This window comes from Sus scrofa, chromosome 9 (genome assembly GCF_000003025.6).
Source record: "Sus scrofa isolate TJ Tabasco breed Duroc chromosome 9, Sscrofa11.1, whole genome shotgun sequence".
Taxonomy (NCBI): Eukaryota; Metazoa; Chordata; class Mammalia; order Artiodactyla; family Suidae; genus Sus; species Sus scrofa.
In genome coordinates, this window is record NC_010451.4 from 5207813 (window position 1) to 5232124 (window position 24312).

Consider the following 24312-nt stretch of genomic DNA (forward strand, 5'->3'; position numbering starts at 1 on the left):
AGTGCCAGAGGTTACTTGGTGGCAGCTGGCTTCCATGTCTTGATAAACATCAGGCGGGAAATGAAGAATTCCTTTTGGAGTGTTATTTGTTGGTTCGGGAAACCCAGCCTTTGGACCACTCCGTCCTCCGTGTCCCCCTGTCTCGTCAAGCTGATCCTAAAGATCAGTGGATGCTTTATAACCAAGTGGTAACAGCATTGCTTCCACAGCATTTTTTTTTTTCTTTTTGGCTGAGTTTTTATTAGGTCCTGTTCCAGTAGCAACTTCATTGCCTACCTTGACCTGCGTCTCCAATTCAAATGCCCTGCAATAGTAGGAGGAAGAGGCGGAGGAAATTTCATGTTAACCAGTCAGGTAGACTGTGGAGGATACGGTCAGGCTTTGAGTTCCATCCTCAGCCCTGCCTGCCCCTAACCTTACCTGATCATTTCACTTCCCTGTGCCACGTTTTCCTCACCTGTGTTATGCTCCATAGAACAGAATCTGTCCCATGGGATTATTTCGAGGGTTGAATGGCACCATAAACATAAGGCATTTAGGAAGGTGTCAGGACTATACCGTGTTGAATAAGCCTTGGCTCTGTTAAGCTTTTTATGCATGTGATAAGTAGTATTCTAGTCACACTATGTTAAGATACATGAGCGCATGATAGTTGGGTTGCACTAGCTGGGACTGAAATGAAGTCTTGAGGGCAGAAGTAAAGAAGAGCCTGGTCCGAGGTGTGACAGGGACAGACCTATACATCTGTGTTATCTTGATCCAAACCCCAGAGGCCCAGCTCACTCTGAGAACCTTAAATTTTGCTTCCCTTTCTAAGCTAAAGATTAGAGGCCTTTGCTGTCCATTTCGGGTTTCTCTTTGTTAGGATGGTTTCAGAGCGGACGTAACCCTCCTCTGTGTCCCCATCTCTGCAACTAGTCCCAGCTTGGCTGTGTGATGCTAGGAACGCACATCTCCCCTCACAGCTCTCAGAACCAAGCCCCTCAGCAGCCTTTCCTAGGATTATTTATTTTCCGAAGCCCTGGCCTTGTCAGACTTGTCTCAGGCCCAGATCTCAGGTGTGTTCACCGCCATCCCCCCCTCAGCCATCAAAGGCGTTTACGTCCATTCAGGAAAGGCATCGCCCTCATCACAAGTTATAGGTTTAAGGAATTCGGCGTTTGCTCATTGCGTCCTCTGCTTCCCCTGCAGGCTGGATACTGTGCAGTGAAACACAATCCCCAGCCTTAAATGCAGATACGTTTAAAGACTCATGATATGCAGCTGGTTCTAGTAGGCACTTCCAGTAGAGGACGCAGGATGCTGTGTAGCACTGATTCCCCGTGTGCACAGGGCAACTCTCAATGCTTTGGTGATTCAGCTGGAGATTTTCTTTTTTTTTTTTTTTTTAGAGTTCTTTCCTTTTTTTTTTTTTTTGTCTTTTTTGTCTTTTTTGTTGTTGTTGTTGTTGCTATTTCTTGGGCCACTCCCGCGGCATATGGAGGTTCCCAGGCTAGGGGTCGAATCGGAGCTGTAGCCACCGGCCTACGCCAGAGCCACAGCAATGCGGGATCCAAGCCGCATCTGCAACCTACACCACAGCTCACGGCAACGCCGGATCATTAACCCACTGAGCAAGGGCAGGGACCGATCCCGCAACCTCATGGTTCCTAGTCGGATTCGTTAACCACTGCACCATGACGGGAACTCCCTTTTTTTTTTTTATAATTTATTTATTTTCCCACTGTACAGCAAGGGGGTCAGGTTATCCTTACATGTATACATTACAATTATATTTTTCCCCCACCCTTTCTTCTGTTGCAACATGAGTATCTAGACATAGTTCTCAATGCTATTCAGCAGGATCTCCTTGTAAATCTATTCTAAGTTGTGTCTGATAAGCCCAAGCTCCCGATCCCTCCCACTCCCTCCCTCTCCCATCAGGCAGCCACAAGTCTCTTCTCCAAGTCCATGATTTTCTTTTCTGAGGAGATGTTCATTTGTGCTGGATATTAGATTCCAGTTATAAGGGACATCATATGGTATTTGTCTTTGTCTTTCTGGCTCATTTCACTCAGGATGAGATTCTCTAGTTCCATCCATGTTGCTGCAAATGGCATTATGTCATTCTTTTTTATGGCTGAGTAGTATTCCATTGTGTATATATACCACCTCTTCTGAATCCAATCATCTGTTGATGGACATTTGGGTCGTTTCCATGTCCTGGCTATTGTGAATAGTGCTGCAATGAACATGCGGGTGCACGTGTCTCTTTTAAGTAGAGTTTTGTCCGGATAGATGCCCAAGAGAGGGATTGCAGGGTCATATGGAAGTTCTATGTATAGATTTCTAAGGTATCTCCAAACTGTTCTCCATAGTGGCTGTACCAGTTTACATTCCCACCAACATCAACTTGTGATTTTCTTTTCAGGGCAGAACATGTGAAAAAAAGTGCTATCTGAGAGTCCACCTCTGATGGCCATCGTACCCTAACGCTGATCATACAGTGTCCATGAGCCATAGAAATCCCCTCTAACAGGCCCCTTCCTAGACCTTCCAGAGAATGCTAGTAGATGAGGCCTAATTCTTTCCCATTTCATCTGCAGACCCTTCCTGACTCTGGTCCCAGGACACTTAGAGGAGGGAGAATTCAGCCCTGTACTCTGCAGGAATCCTCTCTCCATTGCCAGCTTGTCAATTTGGGATTGTGAAGCCATGACAATCCTGTATAATAGCAGCCTCCAAAAAGCCACCTTCTTCCTGACGGGCTTCCGAGGTCTGGAAGGTCTCCATGGATGGATCTCTCTTCCCTTCTGCTCCATCTATCTGGCAGTTATCGTAGGAAACCTCACCGTCCTCCACGTCATCCGTACCGATGTCACCCTCCACGAACCCATGTACTATTTCTTGGCCATGCTGGCCCTCACTGACCTGGGCCTTTGCCTTTCTACACTACCCACTGTGATGGGCATCTTCTGGTTTGGTGCCAGAGAAATCGGTATCCCTGCCTGCTTCACTCAGCTCTTCTTCATCCACACCTTGTCCCTCGTGGAGTCTTCAGTTCTCTTGTCCATGTCCGTTGACCGCTATGTGGCCATCTGCCACCCACTGCGTTACTCCACAGTCTTGACACCTGCGCGTATTGTCAGGATGGGACTGAGCTCGGTGCTTAGAAGTGCATTGCTCATCCTCCCCCTGCCGTTTCTCCTTAAGCGCTTCCAGTACTGCCGCTCCCATGTGTTGGCCCATGCCTACTGTCTGCACCTGGAGATCATGAAGCTGGCCTGCTCTAGCATCACTGTCAATCACATCTACGGGCTCTTTGTTGTGGCCTGCACTGTAGGTGTGGACTCCCTGCTCATCTTCCTCTCCTACGCCCTCATTCTCCGCACAGTCCTGGGCATTGCCTCCCGCCAGGAGCGCCTCCGCGCCCTCAGCACCTGTGTCTCCCACATCTGCGCGGTGCTTCTCTTCTACATGCCCATGATTGGCTTGTCGCTTGTGCACCGCTTCGGTGAACACCTGCCCCGCCTTGTGCACCTCCTCATGTCCTATGTGTATCTGCTGGTCACCCCGCTCATGAACCCCATTGTTTACAGCATCAAGACCAAGCAGATCCGCCAACGCATCGCTAAGAAATTTCAGTTTATAAAATCGCTCAAGTGTTTTCAGCAAGATTAGGTGGGGTAAAGGGAGGACGTTTGGGGCAGAAAGCCTGTCCATAGTTTTGGTTTTGGTTGTTGTGAGAAAATAACAAACTCCCATTTATCAACAAAAAGGGAATTAACTATGGAAACATATTGACTATGTGATCTTGGGAAAATTCCTCCACCTCTCTGTCCTTTAGTCTCCTCAACTGCTGAATGAAAGTGGAAATAATTATAATACCTTCTTCTTGGGGATATTGGGAAGATTAAACGAGAGGATTCATGTAAATCTCTAACACAGTGCCTGACACCTATCAATTCTTAGCAAACATGGACTATTATTTGAAAAAACCCCAAGGAATATACAAGTATCATCTTTTATTCCTCTAGGCAGCAGAATTTGATCAGAGATTTATATATTTAAATTTATATGTTAATTAATTTATTTCATGTTAGTTTATTGTAATTATCATTTTTATTCATTTGCAACAGATTTGCACCTCTACCCCAGGTAACGATTTTTCATGAAGGTGCTTCCTAAGCACATACCCACAAAGTTAAGAAAAAGAAGATACCATGGAAGTTTGAGGGACATTGTCCAATCAGAACAGCAACAAAGCAGAAGTCATAGTTGAGCCTCAGAGAAGGTAATTGAGGTTTAGGGTCATTATTCATTATCTGAGTAACTAGTCAAGGGACTTGATTTCTTTCTTTTGTTATTCTGTGTATTAGTAGGGTGAAAAAGTGAGAGAAACACATACATATGTTATGGTTTTTTACAGGATATTTTTCTCATATCTGTGTCCAGTCATATCAAACAATGCACACACAGAGAGAGCTGCAAAAAAGGTTTACTATATATTGGTGGACTAAATCAACCATGAAGGAACCAATGAGTAGATTAATCAGTTCAGTCTTATCTTTCTAGCTAAAGTTGCTTCTTAAGAAGAAGAGATTTTCTTCATTTTGTGTGTCTCTCGTCATTCTCAGCTCTTCCCTACAACATCAAGCAAAGTGTAGGACAATCAACCAGCAGAAAAGGGGGGAAAAAGCTTATTCTGTGGACTGAATGTTTTTGCCTCCCCCCAAAAAAGTCATATGTTGAAGCCTAACCTCCAGTGGGATGGTATTTTGAGGTGGGACCTTTGGGAGGTAACTAGGTCAGGAGGTGGCGCTCTCACGGCGGGGACTGTGCCCTTACAAGAGGACGCGTGGGGGAGAAGTTTCCTCCAGGATGTGAGGGCACAGAGAGAACACAGCTGTCTGCAAACCAGAACAAGAACCCTCCCCAAGAACGCAGTCAGTCCACACCTCAATCGTGGACTCTCCAGCCTCCTGAATTTTGAGCAATAACTATTTGTTCTTTTAGCCGCCAGTCTGTGGTTTTCTGTTAGAGCAGCTCAGATGGACCAAGTCCAAATTCTAGGACTGTGAAGGGGGACAGAACCACATAACACCAAACACCCAGAAATGATCAGAAAACCAAAGAGCAGAGCGATGAGGTGGTCCTAGTTGGGCAGGAACTGTGTCCTGAAGGAATACCCAGGATGCCCATGGTTGGTAATGATGGAATGTTATACACGTAGACCTTTTTTCCAGACCACTTTCCCATTGCCGTTCAGTTTCCCATGTGTTTGTTTCAGTGCTTGAGGGTGGAATCCAGACAGTCCTTCCCTCCGCTGAGCGAATAGATCTGAGATTCGCTCCAGAGCCAAGGGCATGGAGTGTTGTTCCCTGACGGGCTGCACACATCCCGGAGCCTCTGTTCTCATGGGCTTTCCAGAGAAACGAGATGCCTGGCTGGTCATCCCCATCTTCTCTTTTTCCTGGGCAGCTCACTGATATCATACATTGTTAGTTACGACTCTCACCTCTGTGAGCTCTCGTGTAAATTTCTGGCTCTGATGGCATCCCCTGGTTTGGGTTTAGCCTCTCCCACCCTCCTTAGTGCTCTGGCTCTTGATGGTTTAAAATCATTGTTCAGTTGTTATAAATGCCCGCTTGACTCAGCAGTTCTTCATCCATGGTCTCTCCTTGGAATCTTCAGTTCTTACCACGGCCTTAGCGCCTGGGGTGTCATTTCTCACTCCCTGAGATATTCCTCTCTGCTCTTTGTTTCCAGAGTCCAACGGGTAGAACCATTGTGTTTGGCCAGGAGCCTGACACTCGTCCTCCCCCCGTCCTTCTTCCTAAGACGGTTCCTTTATCACGAGTTGAGATTCTGACCCATCCTTGTGTCTGCACCAGGATAACGTGAACCTGACCTGTACTGGTGTTGCTAGGTGTCGCTGTCATCGACACTTACGGTTTAATGGCACTGGCTTCAGGCTTAAGCGTGGATTCTGTCCTCATCTTATCTCCTACACCCTTATCCTGCATATAGTGGCCTTCGTGACAGCACCTGCGAGCTGACTGTGGGGACAGGGCACCTGTGTTTCTCACCTCCGCACGGTTCTTATCTTCTCTATGCACCTGGTTTTCAGGTCTGTGGCTGCCTGGGGCCTTCTCTGCTCTATCCCATGGTTTATAGTGTGAGATCCGCCTAGATCTTTAAAAGGCAAAACACACTAATGTTATTTGCAAGTAGCCCAGATAAGCCCCTGAGTGAAAAGGAAGAATTCCTAGGGAAGGTACACTATTATTCGATGAAGAAGGAATACCATTCCTGAGAAGAAAGTATTTTCATAATTGCCTTTATTTACCTCAAAGTATGTAACTGATTTTGTAGAAAAACCCGTGGGATTGAACACATATATAATTAACTTTTTAAAATAGCATCAAAAAGGCTGATTCTGTCACCTTTTCGCAAAATATGTTTTATTTAAAAGTGTATCCGATATTTATAGATTAGGATGCTGTTATAAAATGTATTAGATCCTTTTTACTTTTTCCAATTTCCCCAGTGGTTTCATTTTGCACAACTATAATATACTATCACTCGCTAATCGTCTTTAGACCTTCCTACTCTCACCTGTTCCCCTGTGTATATGTGTTTGTGCATAAGGCCCATTAATTTTATCACCTGTGTAGGTTTATGTCTTCCCCAATATATGAGACAGTTCTAACACAAAATTTCCCCCCTTTCCCCTTTTATAACCACCCCTACCTCTTCTTGCTCCTGTCCTTTGGACCTAAGGCTTGGCCACCAATAACCTGTCCTCCGTTTCTAAAGGTTTCCCATTACAAAGGTGTTATATGGACTTCTCATCTTAGCTCAGTGGTTAAGGAACCTGACTAGTATCCATGAGGACTCAGGTTCGATCCCTGGCCTTACTCAGTGGGGAATCTAAGCATCCGGCATTGCTGGGAGCTGTGGTGCAGGCTGCAGACGTGGCTCAGATCTGCAGTGCTGTGGCTGTGGTGTAGGCCTGCAGCTCTGATTTGACCTCTCGCCTGGGAACCTCCATATGCCACAGGTGCAGCTCAAAAAGACCTAAATAAATAAATACTTTTTTTTTTTTTTTGAAAAAAAGTGTTACACAAGTAGAGTTATATAGTATGTAACCTACTAGGATTAGATTTTTTCATCAGTGCAGTGCCCTTGGGTTCATTCAAGTTGGTGCTTGTATCAATACTTTGTTCCTTTGCATTTCAGAGTAATATTCCATGTTATGTATATAGCACTGTTTATTTAGATCACTTACCTATTGAAGGACATTTTAGCTAATTCCCTTTCGGGGTTATAATCTCCACAACTGTGAGAATACAAATTTCTGTTTGTAAAACTACTCAGTCTGTGATCTTTTCATATGACAGCCCTAGAACACTAATACAAGAGGTATAACTGTGTTCTGAAATGAATGCCTTGTTAAAAGTGAAGATGCAATTTTAATTAATGAAGGAATAGAAAAATTCGGAATCTGAGTCAAAAACTTTTCCTAAAGACAAGGATATGTGAAAATTCCCAAACCTCTGAGGTTGTCACAAATTTCCATTTCTGATGCTGTGCAAAAGGTTTGTGGCCCCGAAATCTGCATTTGAACAAGCATCACGAGAGATTCAGATCCGGATTATGTAGGGACTATGATTTGGAAAACACTGCTCCATTACACACAGATGTGTCTACAGTGGGACTGATGAGAAATCAATGGAATGTGGCCCCGTGAGGAAGCCCATCATGTTCCAAAGCCAGGCCAGTGAATTAGAATAATTCCCTGATTGGTTTGGGGATTCTGGAGCAGTCCTGACTGTTTCTGCTTTATAGTCCCAAAGGAGATGCAGTAAGGGGAATGCTAATTAGGTGGGTAACCAAAGCACTAAACTGGCCCTCCTTTCTTCTCTCTCTAATGTCTTCTCCACCAGCTTTCGGAGTCCCAGAAAGGACCATTCACTTTTCATAACCATATACTAACAAATAAAACGCCTCATGTTGTCCACAGGTTAAAAGAATAGATGAGTTTCTCCAGTTAGCTTCTTGATGTCTAGAAACAAAGGGCTGAATTCTGCTGGATCAGAGGCAGGAGGAGGAGATGAGTCTAGGCAGGAGTCAGGAGCCTCTACTGTTACCTGGGGAATCAAGAATAAAGGTCAACACTATCACAATGTTTCCAAGAACTTGGCCCGACTCCTTTCTCCCCTACCGAGATAGGAAAAGCATTCAATTAAAAAGCCCCTTTGGGGAGTTCCCACTGTGGTGCAGTGGGTTCAGAATCCGACTTCAGAGGCTCAGGTCACTCTGGAGGTGGGGGTTTGATCTCCAGCCAAGCACAGTGGGTTAAAGGATCTAGCATAGGTCATAGCTGCTGCTCAAATTCAGTCCCTGCCTAGGGAACTTCATATGCCACAGGTGCGGCCATAAAAAAAAAAAAAAGTCCCTTTCCATGTCACATATGGTTATATACCCAGCATGCACACCGTCACATCTGATGTGTGTGAACTATGCAGGTAGGGTATGTTATTCACCAAACCCTGTCAACAACACCCACTGTGCTGCCTGGCAGTGGTGGGGTTGGGTCAAAACTTTCACCAGATCTTCAAAAAGTAACTATAGTGCATAATGTCCTCTGGGCCTCCCATCTAGATAGCTTGTGGGGCCACTCTCTTGCCCTCTCTTTCCCTGCCCCCAGGGTCTGAGATAATGAGGGCCAGGGAGCCAGTCCTAGCAGGAAATCGATTTAAGATCCTTGGAAGGGTCTCAATGGGGACCGTAGACAATTTCATAAAAATCAAGAAGCTAAACATCCACCCTCCAGTCTCACCAGAGCCCCCAGAGTCTCCAGTTTTAGTCTTCCTTCTCCCCTGGTGTAAAGCCTGGAGCCTCTGGACTTAACCTTGGTATGTAAGGAGTCAAACTAGGGAGCAGGTGTTTGGTGCTGAATCGTGGAACCAGGGAGACTCAGGCTGAGCATGGAGAGGGAGGGGAGAAGGGGCGTTGAGGCACAGGAAGGCTGTAGAGGGTGGCAGCCCAGGTCAGCTCCTGCTGACTTCGTGGGATCTCAGGTCTGGTTTTTACACTAGCCCGGGAAGGAGACAACAACCCTCTCGTGTCTGCTCACTTCCTTAAACTCCTGCCTAGACAGTTGGGTCGTGCGTAGTAACTGTAGGAACGTGGCTGAGACCCAGGGAGACGGGCATGTCAGGTGGCAAGTGAAGTGCAGGAATGAGATGAGCTACACTAGGAGAGGTCCAACATCTACCCCTTAGCCTCAGCCACGAAGTTACAGAGCCAGCAGTTATTTTCAAGAAGCGAAGAAAAGATAGACTGTGACATATGAGAGGACAGTCCTCAGAAGGACCACCGCCTGTAGCTAACGAAACTGGAAGCGGTCATTGCACTTAAGCCCCTCGAGGAATGATCTTCCAGCAGAGCAACGGGGGGACAGAAAGGCCATTTGTTAAATCTCCCTCTTCCTCTCCTCTGGACAAGTGCTTTTGTCCTGGTTGAAATTCTCACCGAACCTGAGGGTGGATACCCTAAAGGTCTCTACATCAGAAGCACTTAGAATAGTTATCTTACTGAGATCTCTTCAGCCAACAGGCTAAAGGATCTTTCCCAGGCAGATATCTCCTAGTCTCATTAGTCTGGATTTCTTCTATGTCTAAGTTCCCTCCTTCAATTTCTCCCCATGAATTCTCTTTCTGACTCTTATTCTGCCCTGTCCCTTAAAATGTGGAGCACATGCTTGGATTCCGAAGAGTCTGTCCTGAGCTGGTAGCGAAATGAAGGTGGGAACCCAAACTTGGTATTTCTCTTCATCATTTGTTATTTACTATCCACCCTTTCCAGGCTGTCTCAGCTTTGAAAACTGCCTGGATTTGTTGACATCAGTGTTTCCAAGTTTCCAGATTGTGTCTTAGGGCTCCATAAACTTAAATTTGAATTCTAGCTCTGTCTCTGATTGGCTCTAAGACTTTAGGCACAGTGTAAAATTCTCTAAGCTTCTCTCACCTTATTTGCCCCTTGAGGTCTAACATGACTCGTGGGGTCTATATGCTACTGCTTTTGCCATGTACCTGGTGCCTGGCAAATAGTAGGCGTCCATCATGTGTTCTAGGTCCTTCTTCGTCACCACCTTACCTCATTTTCGTGTCAAAGATATTTTCTGCCTTAGGCTTTATGAGTCATATTGTTAACCATCGTGTTGCTTACCTGGCCCTGACATGTAAGGTTATCCTGGCTCTTCTGAATTTACTGTGATGGGTAATGTGCCGAGCACAGGTCATGGAAGCTGAGGAAACTGCATGAGAGTCCGTCTGCCTTTCCAGTGGACAGTGAGTTCATGATACGGGCTGTGAATGTCATTGCTATTTAGAGAATGAAAGGAAACGGCTGTGTATATAACTGTGTATATTTCTCTACTAAGCTTATTGATTCAGCTAACGAGTCTGCCCTGTTTTCGAAGGCCCATGAAGCTCTTGGTGTTATGCTAGCTCCTTGTACTTGCCAGTGACTTGTCATCTGGGTGGGAAGAAAAACCTAACTGTTGTTTAGAGCCTGGAATCTAGAGGAACATCAGATCTTGATTCAAATCCCCTCTGGGCCATTTTTCTTTGACTTTGATGTCAACTTCTTTCTAAGCATCTGTTTTCTCACCTACGACATGGTACCATTAATAGAACTTTATTCACAGGTGTTTTTAAGGAGATGACGCATGCACAAGTTAGTAACAGGTAACTAAGTAAAATTTAACTCTAACACATGCATTCACAAAATTGCTGGGCACTTACTGTCTGCGAAGGCACATTCTGTCTTTACAGATGTCAACAAAACAAAGCCGTCCCCTCTTTAAGTGCACATTGTAGTGGGATTACGGAGGGAAGTGAGATCATTGCCCTGGAAGTCAGAAGGCTTAAATTGGCATATGGCTTCTGCCCAGTAACTGGCCTCTTCTGATTCTTCGTCTCTTCATTGACAGAAGAATGAGCCCTGCCAGTATCGTTGGCTTCTGTTCTGTAGACACACGTGGACTCTGCCCTGTGATCGGGGCTGTGGGCTTGGTTGCTGGTGCGTCAGTCTCTGCTCCCACCTAGGTCCCCGGCAGTCGAATTCCCAGACTTCTGAGGAACGGCCGTTTCTGACGGATCATGAGGATCAGAACTTTGATTTCCTCCCCCAGCAGAGCCGAGAATAACCTCACAGCCGGTATTCACGCTCTCCTGTTCTCGCCGGAGTGCTGTGAGCTGAATCTGAATCCAGCCAGGCTTCCACAGCAGGAAGATCAGAGGAGAAGGTGAGGAAGTGTCTAAGGTTACCCGTTACATAGAGCTGATGAAGTTAAGCAAAAACAGAAGGAAGGAACCAAGAGGGGAGGGAAGGAAGGAAGAAGATAAGATAAAGAAATAGGAAAGGAACTAGGGTAAGAAACAGTGAGAGACCCAACAGGACAGAGGCATGCATGTGAGGAGTGATTCATTAAAATTCCACTCACTAGAGGTAGACAGAGTTCAGTATAACCAACTTATATGTCCGCTGCTGTGAAGGATAAGCCCTGCAGTGAAGATCCTTTGCACCTCTTAGCCTGAAGAAGCGAAGCCAAAACATTTCAGAGAAAAGATTTTCTCTAAAACAATGTTGAGAGGGAACGAGGGACCAGAAGGAGATGAGCTCTGGAGGAGCTAAGTCTACTTGAGTCTAACCTTCCTATCTCTTTTGTGAAATTTCTTCCCGGGCGCCATCACTCGTTTTTCCCAGTTCACGTCAGGAATCTGGAAGGCCTCCAACTCCCCCTTCCATGCACACACAATGACACCGAGGACCCTGGAGAACAGCAGCAGCATGTCCTCCACCTTCCTGCTGAGTGGTCTTCCGGGCCTGGGGCACGGGCACATCTGGGTCTCCATCCCGCTGTGCTTCCTATACCTGGTCTCCATCCTGGGCAACTGCACTGTCCTTTTTATCATTAAGACGGAGCCCTCGCTCCACGAGCCTATGTACCTCTTCCTGTCCATGCTGGCGCTGACGGACCTGGGTCTGTCGCTTTGCACCCTCCCCACGGTGCTAGGCATCTTTTGGGCGGGGGCCCGAGCTATCGGTCACGATGCCTGCTTTGCGCAGCTCTTTTTCATTCACTGCTTGTCCTTCCTGGAGTCCTCCGTGCTGCTGTCTATGGCCTTTGACCGCTTCGTGGCCATTTGCCGCCCTTTGCACTACGCTTCCGTTCTCACCGGCGCCGTCATCGGCAGGATGGGCCTGGCTTCCGTGGGCCGCAGTGTGGCGCTCATTTTCCCACTGCCGTTTATGCTCAAAAGATTCCCGTACCGAGGCACCCCCGTGCTCTCCCACCCGTACTGCCTCCACCAGGAAGTGATGAAGTGGGCCTGCGCAGACATCAGGGCCAACAGCATCTACGGCATGTTTGTCATCGTTTCCACCGTGGGCGTGGACCTGCTGCTCATTCTCCTCTCCTACGTCCTGATCCTGTGCTCCGTGCTGTCCATCGCATCCAGGACCCAGAGACTGAAAGCGCTGAACACCTGCGTCGCCCACATCTGCGCGGTGCTCCTTTTCTACATCCCCATGATTGGCCTGTCCGTCATCCACCGCTTTGGGAAGCAGGCGCCTCATCTGGTCCAAGTGGTCATGGGCTTTGTGTATCTTCTCTTCCCTCCCCTGATGAACCCCATCGTCTACAGCGTGAAGACCAAACAGATCCGGGATCGTGTGATCCGCGCCTTTTGTCATTAACTGGGTCTGGTCTTGGGGGCACTTTTCCTTAAATGTACCCTTAGTCGTCTGTTCTTTATAATAGGCAGTGCGTATGAGGTGGAGGAGATTGTTATGTATTTACTCAACAAATAAGAAATCACACCGCTCACAGGACCCCCACTCTGGTGGCGAGGAAATACAAAGCAGTGTGGCGTGCTGGATTGTATTTCCAAAAATGGCCCAGAAATATTTCCAACCCCGTATTCTTTTCCAGAAACCTTCACTCCTCCAGCCGCAGGTAGAGTCTCTTTCTTCTCCCTTTGTAACTGGCTCAGACTTTGCAGATGCCTCAGTGAGCTGAATGTCAAGGCAGTGATGCTGTAAGACTCCTGACACTGGGTCCCCAAAGGCGATGTATTATTCTTTGGTACCTGCCCTCTCTTCCTCTCTCTCTTTTTCTTTCCCTCTTTTTCTAGCTCTATTTCTATATGCATCCACCTCTGACTCACGCAGTGCTTGCTTTTCAAACCCAGTCACCATACTGAGCAGAAGCCTAGACCACCTGGAGGGGCCGCATTGAGGTGGTTCAGCCAATAGACCCAGCTGAAGTCTCAGTGTCGCTGGATCATTCTCAACTACTAGTGTGTCAACAATCTTAAAATTATTCCAACCCCCATCCTTCCCAGCTGTTCAGCTGGCACCCAGGGAAACACACACTCCTACTCTGAACCCAGCCCAAACTGCAGATTTATAAGCTAAATAAATGGCTGGTTGTTTTGTTTTGTTTAAGACACTACATCTTGGGATGGATGGTTTGTTATTTAACCCTATGTTAATCGTGTTAATCAGAGCAAAAAGAAAGATATCCTCCCCAAGCTGGGGAAAGAGAATGTCAGGAAGGATTTCCCTGAGTTGCCGTGGTAGCCAGCCTTAAGGGACATGTAAGAGTTAGGCATTCAAACTGAAACTTTGGTCCAACCTGAAAGTACAGCATGTGCAAACTAAGGCAGAGGTGAGAGAGAAGACACTTGGTCTGAAGTCGTTTTTGTTGTCATTTTTTCCCTAGCAAGTCAGGGAAGAGTAGAGAACATGGGGTGGGGGCATGGGGAGGTGGCGAGCGGAAAGAGGTCGAGGCACTGACTGTATCTGAATGGCCATAAGCCAATGAACCAAAAAGAAAAAATTCCTTACACCTGCTTCTGTACATCTGCGCATTACAACTGTATACCCCCACATCACTCCAAATTTTTAAAAAAGTGTCTTTTGAATAATACTGATCATATAGTAGATGAAATTTTGACCTGGGCGTATCTGCAGGAAAGAAGGCCTGGATAAGGTCCTGCCAAGGAGAGCTTTGCACATCTGAAGGGAAGCATCAGGATGCCATGTTCCTGCATCGTGTTAGTGCAGGGTCTAGAAAGGCAGTGTCAGAGGGCCGAAGACAACATGCTCTGCTGTGACGTAGGTGGAGCCAGTTCCCACTGGAAGTCAGCCTCGTTCAAGGCTACCTGGCACATTTGACATTTAACTCTTGTTGGGTCTTGTCCCACTCCCTGCTCTACCCGCCACCCGTCCCTTATCCTGTCTGGCATGAGAAAGCTGTTCTGCATTGATGGGTGAATGGGAACCTCTGGTGACCTCAGGTGGAAGATCCAAGATTACTTATGCATCGCAAAGGGAATAAAATAGAACGTGTGCTTGAGTGTCATGGGAAGTTTATGTCTCGTGTGTCTGCGTACACACAAAACTTCAAGAAACCCATAAAGCCACTGCAAATTCTAAAGCTCACAGGTGCAATCTATGTCTACGCCATGTATGGGCAATTTCATTCCTCCAAAGGGACTCATGTTCTTTTTTATCTTATAATGAATTGAAGAGTGATTGTGATATACTCGTCAGTACACTCTGCTTGGAGTCAGTGGAAAGTTCTACTTTCTAACTCTGTGGCTCAGGCAAATTATTTATACCAACTCAATTTTCTATTAGAATGGATCTAACAATGCCTATCCCACAAGGCTTTCTATATAATTTAAGTATATGACATATATGAAAGTTTCAAAATAAATTCTAGCAGGTTTCTCAGCTCAAATTAAAGTTTAGTTTCTTTCATTCCTAACATAGAACGTAATGGCACAGAGTAAAACGCATCATGGAAAAGAGAGAGCCTGAAAGAGCCCTGAGGGGAAGGAGGAGTTCCTTCCTCTGATGAAGGGACCGTGGCAGGCTACCGGATTGCAGCCAAGCCTGGATGACAGCTTTTCTGCACGGAATGAGGACCCAACTTCATTCATTCACTCTTCTAAAGCATGATTGGCTTTGGTAAAAGTTACTGGGACTCATTGGTAAACAAGACACATTTGCTGTCCTCAAGGAATTTATAGTTCAATAGGGATATCCGGAATATTGTAGTGTTTGGAATGACCTATAAATTGAGTCCTAAATGTCAGGTTATTTAGAGTTATCCAGGTGAAAAACAGAAAAATAAATAGCTTTCTTGGAGTTCCTGCTGCGATGCACTGGGTTAGGAATCTGACTGTAGCTGCTCAGGTCACTGCAGAGGTGTGGATTTGCCCCCCTGCTGACACAGTATAAGATCTAGTGTTGCTGCAGCAATCTCTGGCTCTGGGAACTTGCATATGCTATGGGTGCAGCCCTAAAATGAAAAAAAAAAAAAAAAAAGCTTTCTCAATAAAGTAAGTATTTATTTTGTGAAAGAGTCAAGAGATAGCAAACATCATTACTTGTTTAGAAACTATAAATAATTCTTGTTGCCACCCACCCAAGTGGTGGAGTGAGAGGAGAGTGGCTTGAGACACAGCCAGGAATACACAGGGATCAGAACTTACAGTGACCGACTGTAGATTAATTCATCCAACCAATATCTATTGAGTACCTGCTTTATACCAGGCAGTGTTCTCGGTTTTAGGAATATGGCAGTGAACAGACCAGACACAAACACTGTCCTCAGGGGCCTCAGGTTTTATTTGGTGTAGGCAAGCCATAAACAGGAGGAATAAAATAAAAGACACTGTATGCTGGATGGTGAAAAATGCAGTGAAGAAAAATTACATTGGAAAGGGGTATAAGCTGTGTTCACAGACGTTGTAATTCTTCGAAAATCTCAAGAAAATTTTCTTTGAATAGGTGATATATCGAGGAATAAGGAAGCAACATCAAGACATCTTGGGGAAAGGATCCTTTATAGAGAGAAGAGCAGGTGCAAAAGTCCAACACAGGAGCATGTGTTGTATGTTTAAGATGTATTAAGAATGTCACTCTGGTGGGATGGAAATCCTGTGACATCAGATTGTTATGATCATTATACAACTACAGATGTGATAAATTCATTTGAGTCATTAAAAAAAAAAAAAAAAAAAGGATGTCACTCTGGAGTTCCCACTGTGGCTCAATAGCAACAAAACTCACCAGCCTCCATGAAGACACAGGTTCGATCCCTGGCTTTGCTCAGTGGGTTAAGGATCTGGTGTTGCCAGAAGCTGTGGTGTAGGTCACAGATGCATCTCAGATCTGGCATTGCTGTGGCTGTGGTGTAAACTGGTGGCTATAGCTCCGATTCGACCCCTAGCCTGAGAACCTCGACATTCCTCGGGTGCAGCCCTAAAAAGACAAAAGAAATTAAAATAAATTAATTAATTAAAATAAATTTTTAAAAAAAGAATGTCACTGTGTCTGCCACCGTGGCAAAGGAAGAGCAGAGTATGAACAAAGGAAACAGAGGCGGTGGTGACCGTATCATGTAAGCCATTACTGATGTCATGTTGTTGGCTTTGAATACGGAAGGTGGGAGCTATGAATCAAGAAATTAGGGACACCTCAGAAGCTGGAAAAGGCAAAGAACAGATTCTCCTCTAGTGCCTCCAGGAAAAAAAAAAAAAAAAAAACAAAAAACAATGCAGGCAAGCCAACACCTTGATTTCAGCCCAGTAAGAGTCATATCAAACCTCAAATGCTAGAATTTTTAAATGATAAATGTGTATTGTTTTCAGCCGTTAAATGTGCATGATATTTTGTTATGCAGCAATAGAAAATTAATACCACATTCCTGACATAAAACACACCATAAACAAAGGCTTAGGTGTACGGGTGTGCGGCATTTATGCTACATGATGAGGCGCAAGGCAACATATTAACAGATAAAGTAATAGAGAAAAGCAGGTGTTAAATGATGGAGAGCCTGGTGCATATTTAGAGTCATGCCGTTATCTGATTACTTACTGGACAGCTATTGCAGGGTTCTAAGAATGGTTACAGTTACAGTCTTAACAGTTCTTTCAAGTAGCTAATCTCAATGTACGAGATGAGAGGATAATCCAGGGAAAGTTTTAAAGCTGGACTGAAACAGCTCTAGGAGGAATTGATGGGTGAAAAAGAACAGTAGTGATGTGTCGGTAAGGGAAAGTCTTCCTAGTTTAATGACCAACCTTGTTTAAAACATATATTCACTTCTGTCTACTTCCATGTCCGCACCTAAGTATTATCATCTTGCCACTGAGGACAATGCTACTTTTCTAGTCGTGACAGATCAGCAGCATGCCAGCTTCTCTCTGCCACTTCCCAGAATCATCACTTCGTAGTGGAATTATTGCAGCAGACTCTCATTGACCTCACGTCTTCATCTCTCTCAAATTCATGTCAAAAGTCACATCATTCTTAAAATTTGATTTACCCCGTGAGATGTTTGTTATAGAGATTGAATTGTCTTGCTGGTACCTCTGGAATTTAGACTTTTCAGGGCTTTTCTAGATACTTCAAAATCTGGTTCACTCATACTGCTTAAAATTATCCCTCACTATTTGCTAAATTAAATGCTTTATTCTAGCCAAACAAATGTCCTTCAGAACTGTTGTGTTGCCCTCCTAGTTTCCTTCTCCTTGACAGTATAGTGAGTCTGCATTGTGGGTGTGGGTGTGTATATATATACACACACAAATGCTGCTTGAGTGGTAACATCAATCCATCTAAATTTTATCCATTCTTTCAGAGGTGACTCAAACCCAGCTGTTTGATTACATGGTACTTTGTTTCAACTACTCTTAAAAAGTTAATTAAACCTCTGTGAGTCGTATCATATGACCTGGTGATTGTATCTTTCCTGTTCCATATTGTATTCTTGAATTTCTTATAAATTCTGTGCTGTGCAGCTTTGCAGTCTCCCGGAGTCCTCCCCTGGGTAGTGCCCACCATGGCACTGAATACAGAGTGGGTGCCAATAAATACTTCCTGGGTGATTACCTCGATATTTCACCTCTTATCTCCTCCGTATGTTAAACAACCTCCCCAAGACCTTCTCCCGGATCTGCTGAGTCTTTACACAGTACACAATAGGGTTCATTAGGGGCGGCAACAGCAAGAATATGTCGCCGATAAGGATTACAACGAGGGGGCTTTTGTGCTTGGCGAAGCGGTGCATGGCAGCCAGGGTGATGATGGGTACGTAGAAAACGAGCACAGCGCAGATGTGGGAAACACAGGTGTGAAGGGCCTTGAGCCTCTCTGCCAGAGATGCAAGGCTGAGTACCGTCTTCAGGATCAGCGCGTAAGACAGAACAATTAAGGCCAAGTCCAGCATCGTGCAGAGAGCAACAAAGAAGCCATAGAGAACGTTGATCTTGTTATCCGAGCACGCCAGCTTCATGGTGTCCTGATGCAGACAGTACGAGTGAGAAAGGAGATTCTTCTGGCAATATTTTAATCGCCTCAGAGTGAAGGGGAACGGCAGCACTAGGAGAAGGCTTCTGATGGCGAAGCCCAGTCCCAGCCTGGCAGCTCTGCGGCTGGTGAGGAGGGACGTATATCTCAGGGGATAGTGAATGGCGAGAAAGCGATCTGCAGACATCAGCAGAAGCACCGAGGATTCCATAAGCGTGAACCCATGGATGAAGAATTCCTGGGCAAAGCAGGCATCGGGTGAGATCTCCACCGCGTTGAACAAGAAGAGTCTCAGCACGGTGGGCAGAGAGGAGAAGGACAGGCCAAGGTCAGAGACAGCCAACATGGCAAGGAAATAATACATGGGCTCGTGAAGTGAGGGCTCTGTCTTTATGATAAAGAGAATGGTGCTGTTGCCCGTGACGGCGACCAGGTACACGAGGCAGATGGGAATGGAGACCCACACGTGGGCATGTTCCAGTCCCGGAATGCCAACCAGAAGAAACAGCTGGACCTCAGAGGTATTGAGAGCAGACATGATAGAGGGAATATGAGCTCATTCGCCAGATCTGAAATCACATAAACCAAAAAGCAGTTCACGCTTTGGGATAAAACTCAGTGCTAGAGAGAGGGGATGAGCCATGCTTTAATATACGAAACTCGGAAGTATGTATTTGATATCATATGACGAAAATGCACCTATCAGCCTGTATCAAAAGTCCTTAAGCGTGTTCCTGACCTCCGTCATGGGAATTTAACTTATAACAACTTCTCCTAAGGTGGTAGTTTTCCAACATTTTTAGCCAAATAAGAAAATCATATCAAAGCAGAACTGCTTTGGAGTTCCCATCGGGGCTCAGCAGAAACGAATCTGACTAGCAGCCAGGAGGACAAAGGTTCGATCCCTGGCCTGGCTCAGTGGGTTAAGGATCGGAGTTGCCATGAGCTGTGGTGTAGGTCGAAGACTCGGCTCAGATCCTGCGTTGCTGTGGCCGTGGTGGAGGCCAGCGGCTACAGCTCCTGTTTGCCCCCTAGCCTGGGAATCTCCTTGTGCCACAGGTGTGGCCCTAAAGATTTTTTTTAAAAAGGACAGAACTGTTTTACTGAGTCCGTGACAGATACTCAGAATTTTTTCTACAGCTTTTCCACATGATTTTTAGTAGTTCTCCTGTTGGCTAGGAACAAGATGCCTGGCTTCACTGAAGAAAGTTTAAAAATAATAGCCTAAGCAAAAAATTAATTAATTAATTAAAAAATAAAAAATAAATGTATAATCCTATCAGAACTTCACACATGACCCTACAAAGTTCAGACCAAGCCATTTTATCAGAGCATAATGCACTTTTCCTTAAATAAGAAGGTGTAAACCTCAACTTTGTCTCATTATTTTCTTTTGTTGTGTTTATGAACAGTCACAAACTAACATTAGACGTGTTTAGTGTATTTGCCCCAATTGTCAGTGCTCTATTAATATGTCTATTTACTCATGCAATTCTTAAATAAATTAACGCATGAAGGAAAACATAAAATAAAAAATAAAAAGAATAGTCTAAGAAAATAGAGATCCCTGAAAAGATGTACTCTATCGTATTAAGTGCTAGAAAGGAATTTATATACTAATTTAAGCCTTGAATCGATAAGGTTGGTACTTATTCTTTTCCTTTTATGCAGGAGTGTGAACACTGCTCTAGGCTCAAGGAGTCATGGACAGGTACCTGTAAAATATTAATATTGATTAGACAGCAGTTTCCAAGGGAAAAAGTGAGAAAAATGGAGCATGGATACAACCTTGGGATTATGTGTATTCATTGTCTTCATGTTTGTACTCCTACGTGAAATACAATAGTTCCTAGTTCAAGCAGCTGTGAGCCACACTTTAGGTTATTATTTTATTATTTCAAGGGAAAGTGTTGAAGCCATAGGGCTGTATCATGTGGATGCTCATCTTAGCTCTTCTGATCAAGTATCTTATATTTTATCTCCAAGACTGAATTAGTCAAAGAACTTCTAAATGACAAAAATCCAAATTACTCAATGTAAAAAATTTAAATTCAGCTACATATTAAAGTACACCCTGATCTGTTTATTGTTAGGGTCTCTACTAAAGAGTTCACCAATTATGGTTTCAGAGGTAATATATACAATCGAGCAATGTATTATGAAGTTATTGAGCTTGAAGATAACCCAAGGTTGTATAACTGGTATAAATGACCTGAGAAATATGCATGTCTAAGATAACCATCACAAATCCCATGTATATTTAGTAATCGTGATGAAGGCATGCAGACATAAATGAAAATTATTAAATTAATCATTTCAATTGCAAAATTGAAAAAGACTCAAAAAGGAAGGGAGACTCAGGGGAAGGCTAGCGTTCACATTAGACAACTTCATTCGAGAATTTGTTTTAAAGTTCAAAATGCAATAAAGAAAAATCATCAATCTTTAATGGCCAGTATAGTGGACATTGGAAATTATTGGGCTTCTCTAAATTGAAGCGTGGTTGTGAATTGATATTTTACTTTTTGATTTTTCAGAAGATAAAAAAAAACCCACAATAAATAGCAAGCAGCCCTGGACCAATATATTTGACATTTTCTGGGTACTTTCCATGCAGTTCTGTTGTATCAGCTTGTAAAGGAGCCTCATTTGCCAGACTGGGAGGCCCTAAGCAGTTTGACGTCCCCTATTAATCTCCCACCATGGGAGCAAGCCTAATGCTAGGCCCTAAGAAAGTATGTTTTGGAGATGGTAGTAGATTTTTCAAATGCCCTGAAACTCATTCTGTATGTAATCTGTCAAACTGTGTCTATTTATCAAATTTTATTCTGGTCCTTCCTCCCCAGGAATAAGTTCTCATCCCCCCCCCCCCAAATTAATCCTTCTTTCCTTTTCTTTTCCCCTTCGTTTGTGGGCATTTATTGACTTTGTTCCTTCAGGAAATACTCCTGTTTTGTGTTGTTTATTGTAATTTCTACACTGTTTTATAATGTACTGGTTTCGTGTATAACTGCCCAACCCAACCCCATCCCTACCACTACATACACTGACTGCTAAATATTGAAAGGTATAGATGGGATTTTATTTCTCTTCATATATCCACCATTAACATAGTTTCTGGAACATAAAACATTCTCAGCAAATGTGCAAAGACTGAGTGTACATGAAAAAAATATGTGAGATGTGGAACTGTTTGTAGTGCCTTCTCCCTTTCTCCTGGAATAGTAAGCAGAGGATGTTTATACTTAATCCACTCACACATTTTCAGCAGTGCACTCATTCTTACACAGAGCGTGCTTTTGGACACGCAGTCTGAACTTGAGAAGAAACAGTTCAGAAGCACTGACATGATAGTTGGTATCTGAGGTCAGGGGAGTGGATGAGATCATCTAGAAAAAGATGTAAAAACTATGAATTTAGACCTCAGCTAGAACCCCGAGGACAACAGCAAGATTGTGGAGAACTTCTTGCACCAGAATATCCAGAGATCGGGGGAAGAACTAGGAGAACGGGATACAGCAGATGCCCAGAGAAGAGAGTATTTCAAGGAGGATAGTCAGCAGATGGAACATTGCCTTGATTTCATAGAATTTCCTTTTTTTAATGTAAGAAATCATCCCTCAAGTCTGAGGCAGAAACATCTGGGTATAAAACTCAGCTTGGCAACTTGCCATCTGTATGAATTTGGAACAGCTGCTCAGGCTTTCAAGCAGATAATTACTTTTCTGTTAAACACCATAAACAACAGGATTTATCTCACCTAGTTATTTTGGAGAGGATGAATTAGTCTTCACATAATAAATGCAGTATCAGCAATTACCAGCGATTAGTAATTATTTCAGTAAAAATTTCTGAACCATTTTTTCTACACATCAAGCTCTGGACTGAATGAAGAGAATTTGTCATATTATAAAGTATATGGGACCCATGGTGTTCCTGTCGTGGCGCAGAGGTTAATGAATCAGACTAGTATCCATGAGGACGCAAGTTTGATCCCTGGCCTCACTCAGTGGGTTAAGGATCTGGCGTTGCCGTGAGCTGTGGTGTAGGTCACAGACGCGGCTTGGATCCCACATTGCTGTGGCTCTGGTGCAGGCCGGCAGCTACAGCTCCAATTGGACCCCTAGCCTGGGAACCTCCATATGCTGTAGGTGCAGCCCTAAAAAATAGAGCAAAAAAAAAAGTATATGGGACCTTACTAATATCAGAGGTAATAAAGTCATTTTTAGCCTTCAGACCATGCAACCCCATCCACAACTCCACTTACACACACACACACACACACACACACACACACACACACACACACACACACACACGAGCCACTTCCTCTGCCTCCTCTTAGCCATTTCTTCATATATGAACTGTTTAACAAAGCCCCAGCTTTGGGTTTCCATAGGGATTTTTAGCTACTGGCACTTACCAAGACTGGATGCTCAGTATGTCCCTGAGAGACAAGAGCAAGACCTCTCACGCTAACCTCTACTTTATCCAGATGAACCTACTTCTCTTTCCCCCAGGGGTGTAGCCCCTTGGGAGGAATAGAACAACAGCCTACTTCTGGGATTTCCCAGGACACTTAAATAGAAAGGGTTTGACCTCATACATTAACTCTTTGGTACCCAGGAACCCCAACAGGAGCTAGAGACAAATTGTGAGGCGAAACAATTGGAAAACTGCTCAAGTGAGAAGTAAATACTAGGGAATCACAGTGATGGAGGAAGTTCATATGTGGCAGAGACCTAGAGACTGGGCACGGCAGTTAAAAGAACACGTTACATGTAATCAAAATATTTTAGTTCCAATTTGAGGTCATATCACTTTTCTTTTTTACCTCAGCTTAATCACCCACAAAATTGAAATAACACACAAATATCAAATATTTAGGATAGTATTTTACAAACTACAAAATGGTTTGCCAGTGATTTTATTTACTTATTTGATCCATTTTTGGCAAATGTCATTAAATGAACCTTGAGATAGACATGTCCTGCCACGTCTTATTAGATTTCCAACCAAGTATTCCACAATTATGTGTGTTCCAGGCTAATGTAAAATAATTTAAATTGGAAACTCAGACAAACAGGAAAGACTGAAGACTATTAAAAGGGGTAGGGAGTTCCCGTTGTGGCGCAGTGGTTAATGAATCCGACTAGGAACCATGAGGTTGCGGGTTTGGCCCCTGCCCTTGCTTAGTGGGTTAATGATCCAGCGTTGCCGTGAGCTGTGGTGTAGGTTGCAGACGCGGCTCGGATTCTGCATTGCTGTGGCTATGGTGTAGGCCGGTGGCTACAGCTCCGATTAGACCCCTAGCCCAGGAACCTCCATATGCCACAGGAGCAGCCCAAGAAATAGCAAAAAAAAAGGGGGGGGGTAAATATGTGAGTAAACATAATTTTCCCAATTGGTAGAAAATATAATTTACTTTTTAAAGTAAAAATATTACAGAGTTCCCTAGAGGCTCAGTGGGTTAAAGATCCAGCATTGTGACTGCTGTAGCTCAGGTCATTGCTATGATGTGGGTTTGATCTCTGGCCCAGAAATTTCCACATGCCACGGGCTCAGCCTAAACATAAATAAAGTAAAAGAATTAGAATACCAAGAGGAGTTCCCGTCGTGGCTCAATGGTTAACGAATCTTACTAGGAACCATGAGGTTGTGGGTTCGATCCCTGGCCTTGCTCAGTGGGTTAAGGATCTGCGTTGCCGTGAGCTGTGGTGCAGGTGGCAGACGCAGCTCGGATCCCGTGTTGCTGTAGCTCTGGTGTAGGTTGGCGGCTATAGCTCTGATTGGACCCCTAGCCTGGTAACCTCCATATGCTGCAGGGTGGCCCTAGAAAAGGCAAAAAGACAAAATAAAATAAATAAATAAATAAATAAATAAATAAATAAATAAGAATACATCAAGAGAATCGTAACAAAGGTAGAAATA

General features: G+C 44.4%; 3 protein-coding genes across 3 annotated transcripts; 2 read left to right on the forward strand and 1 right to left on the reverse strand.

Annotated features, from left to right (window-relative positions):
• LOC100737856 (olfactory receptor 51G1) lies at nt 2375–3955 on the forward strand. Its single transcript, XM_003482546.2, has one exon. The coding sequence runs from the start codon at nt 2695–2697 to the stop codon at nt 3658–3660; it is 966 nt and encodes a 321-aa protein (XP_003482594.2). The 5' UTR covers nt 2375–2694; the 3' UTR covers nt 3661–3955.
• Nucleotides 8342–16186, forward strand: LOC100737900 (olfactory receptor 51G2). The gene has a single exon (XM_021062396.1). It carries the CDS (start codon nt 11809–11811, stop codon nt 12748–12750), a length of 942 nt encoding a protein of 313 aa, XP_020918055.1. The 5' UTR covers nt 8342–11808; the 3' UTR covers nt 12751–16186.
• LOC100510971 (olfactory receptor 51A7) lies at nt 16610–19283 on the reverse strand. The gene has a single exon (XM_003129556.3). The coding sequence runs from the start codon at nt 18917–18919 to the stop codon at nt 17981–17983; it is 939 nt and encodes a 312-aa protein (XP_003129604.2). The 5' UTR covers nt 18920–19283; the 3' UTR covers nt 16610–17980.

Excerpts from the sequence above, each read along its gene's own strand:
- LOC100737856 (XM_003482546.2), top strand. The coding sequence starts at position 2,695 with ATGACAATCCTGTATAATAGCAGCCTCCAAAAAGCCACCTTCTTCCTG.
- LOC100737900 (XM_021062396.1), top strand. The coding sequence starts at position 11,809 with ATGACACCGAGGACCCTGGAGAACAGCAGCAGCATGTCCTCCACCTTC.
- LOC100510971 (XM_003129556.3), bottom strand. The coding sequence starts at position 18,919 with ATGTCTGCTCTCAATACCTCTGAGGTCCAGCTGTTTCTTCTGGTTGGC.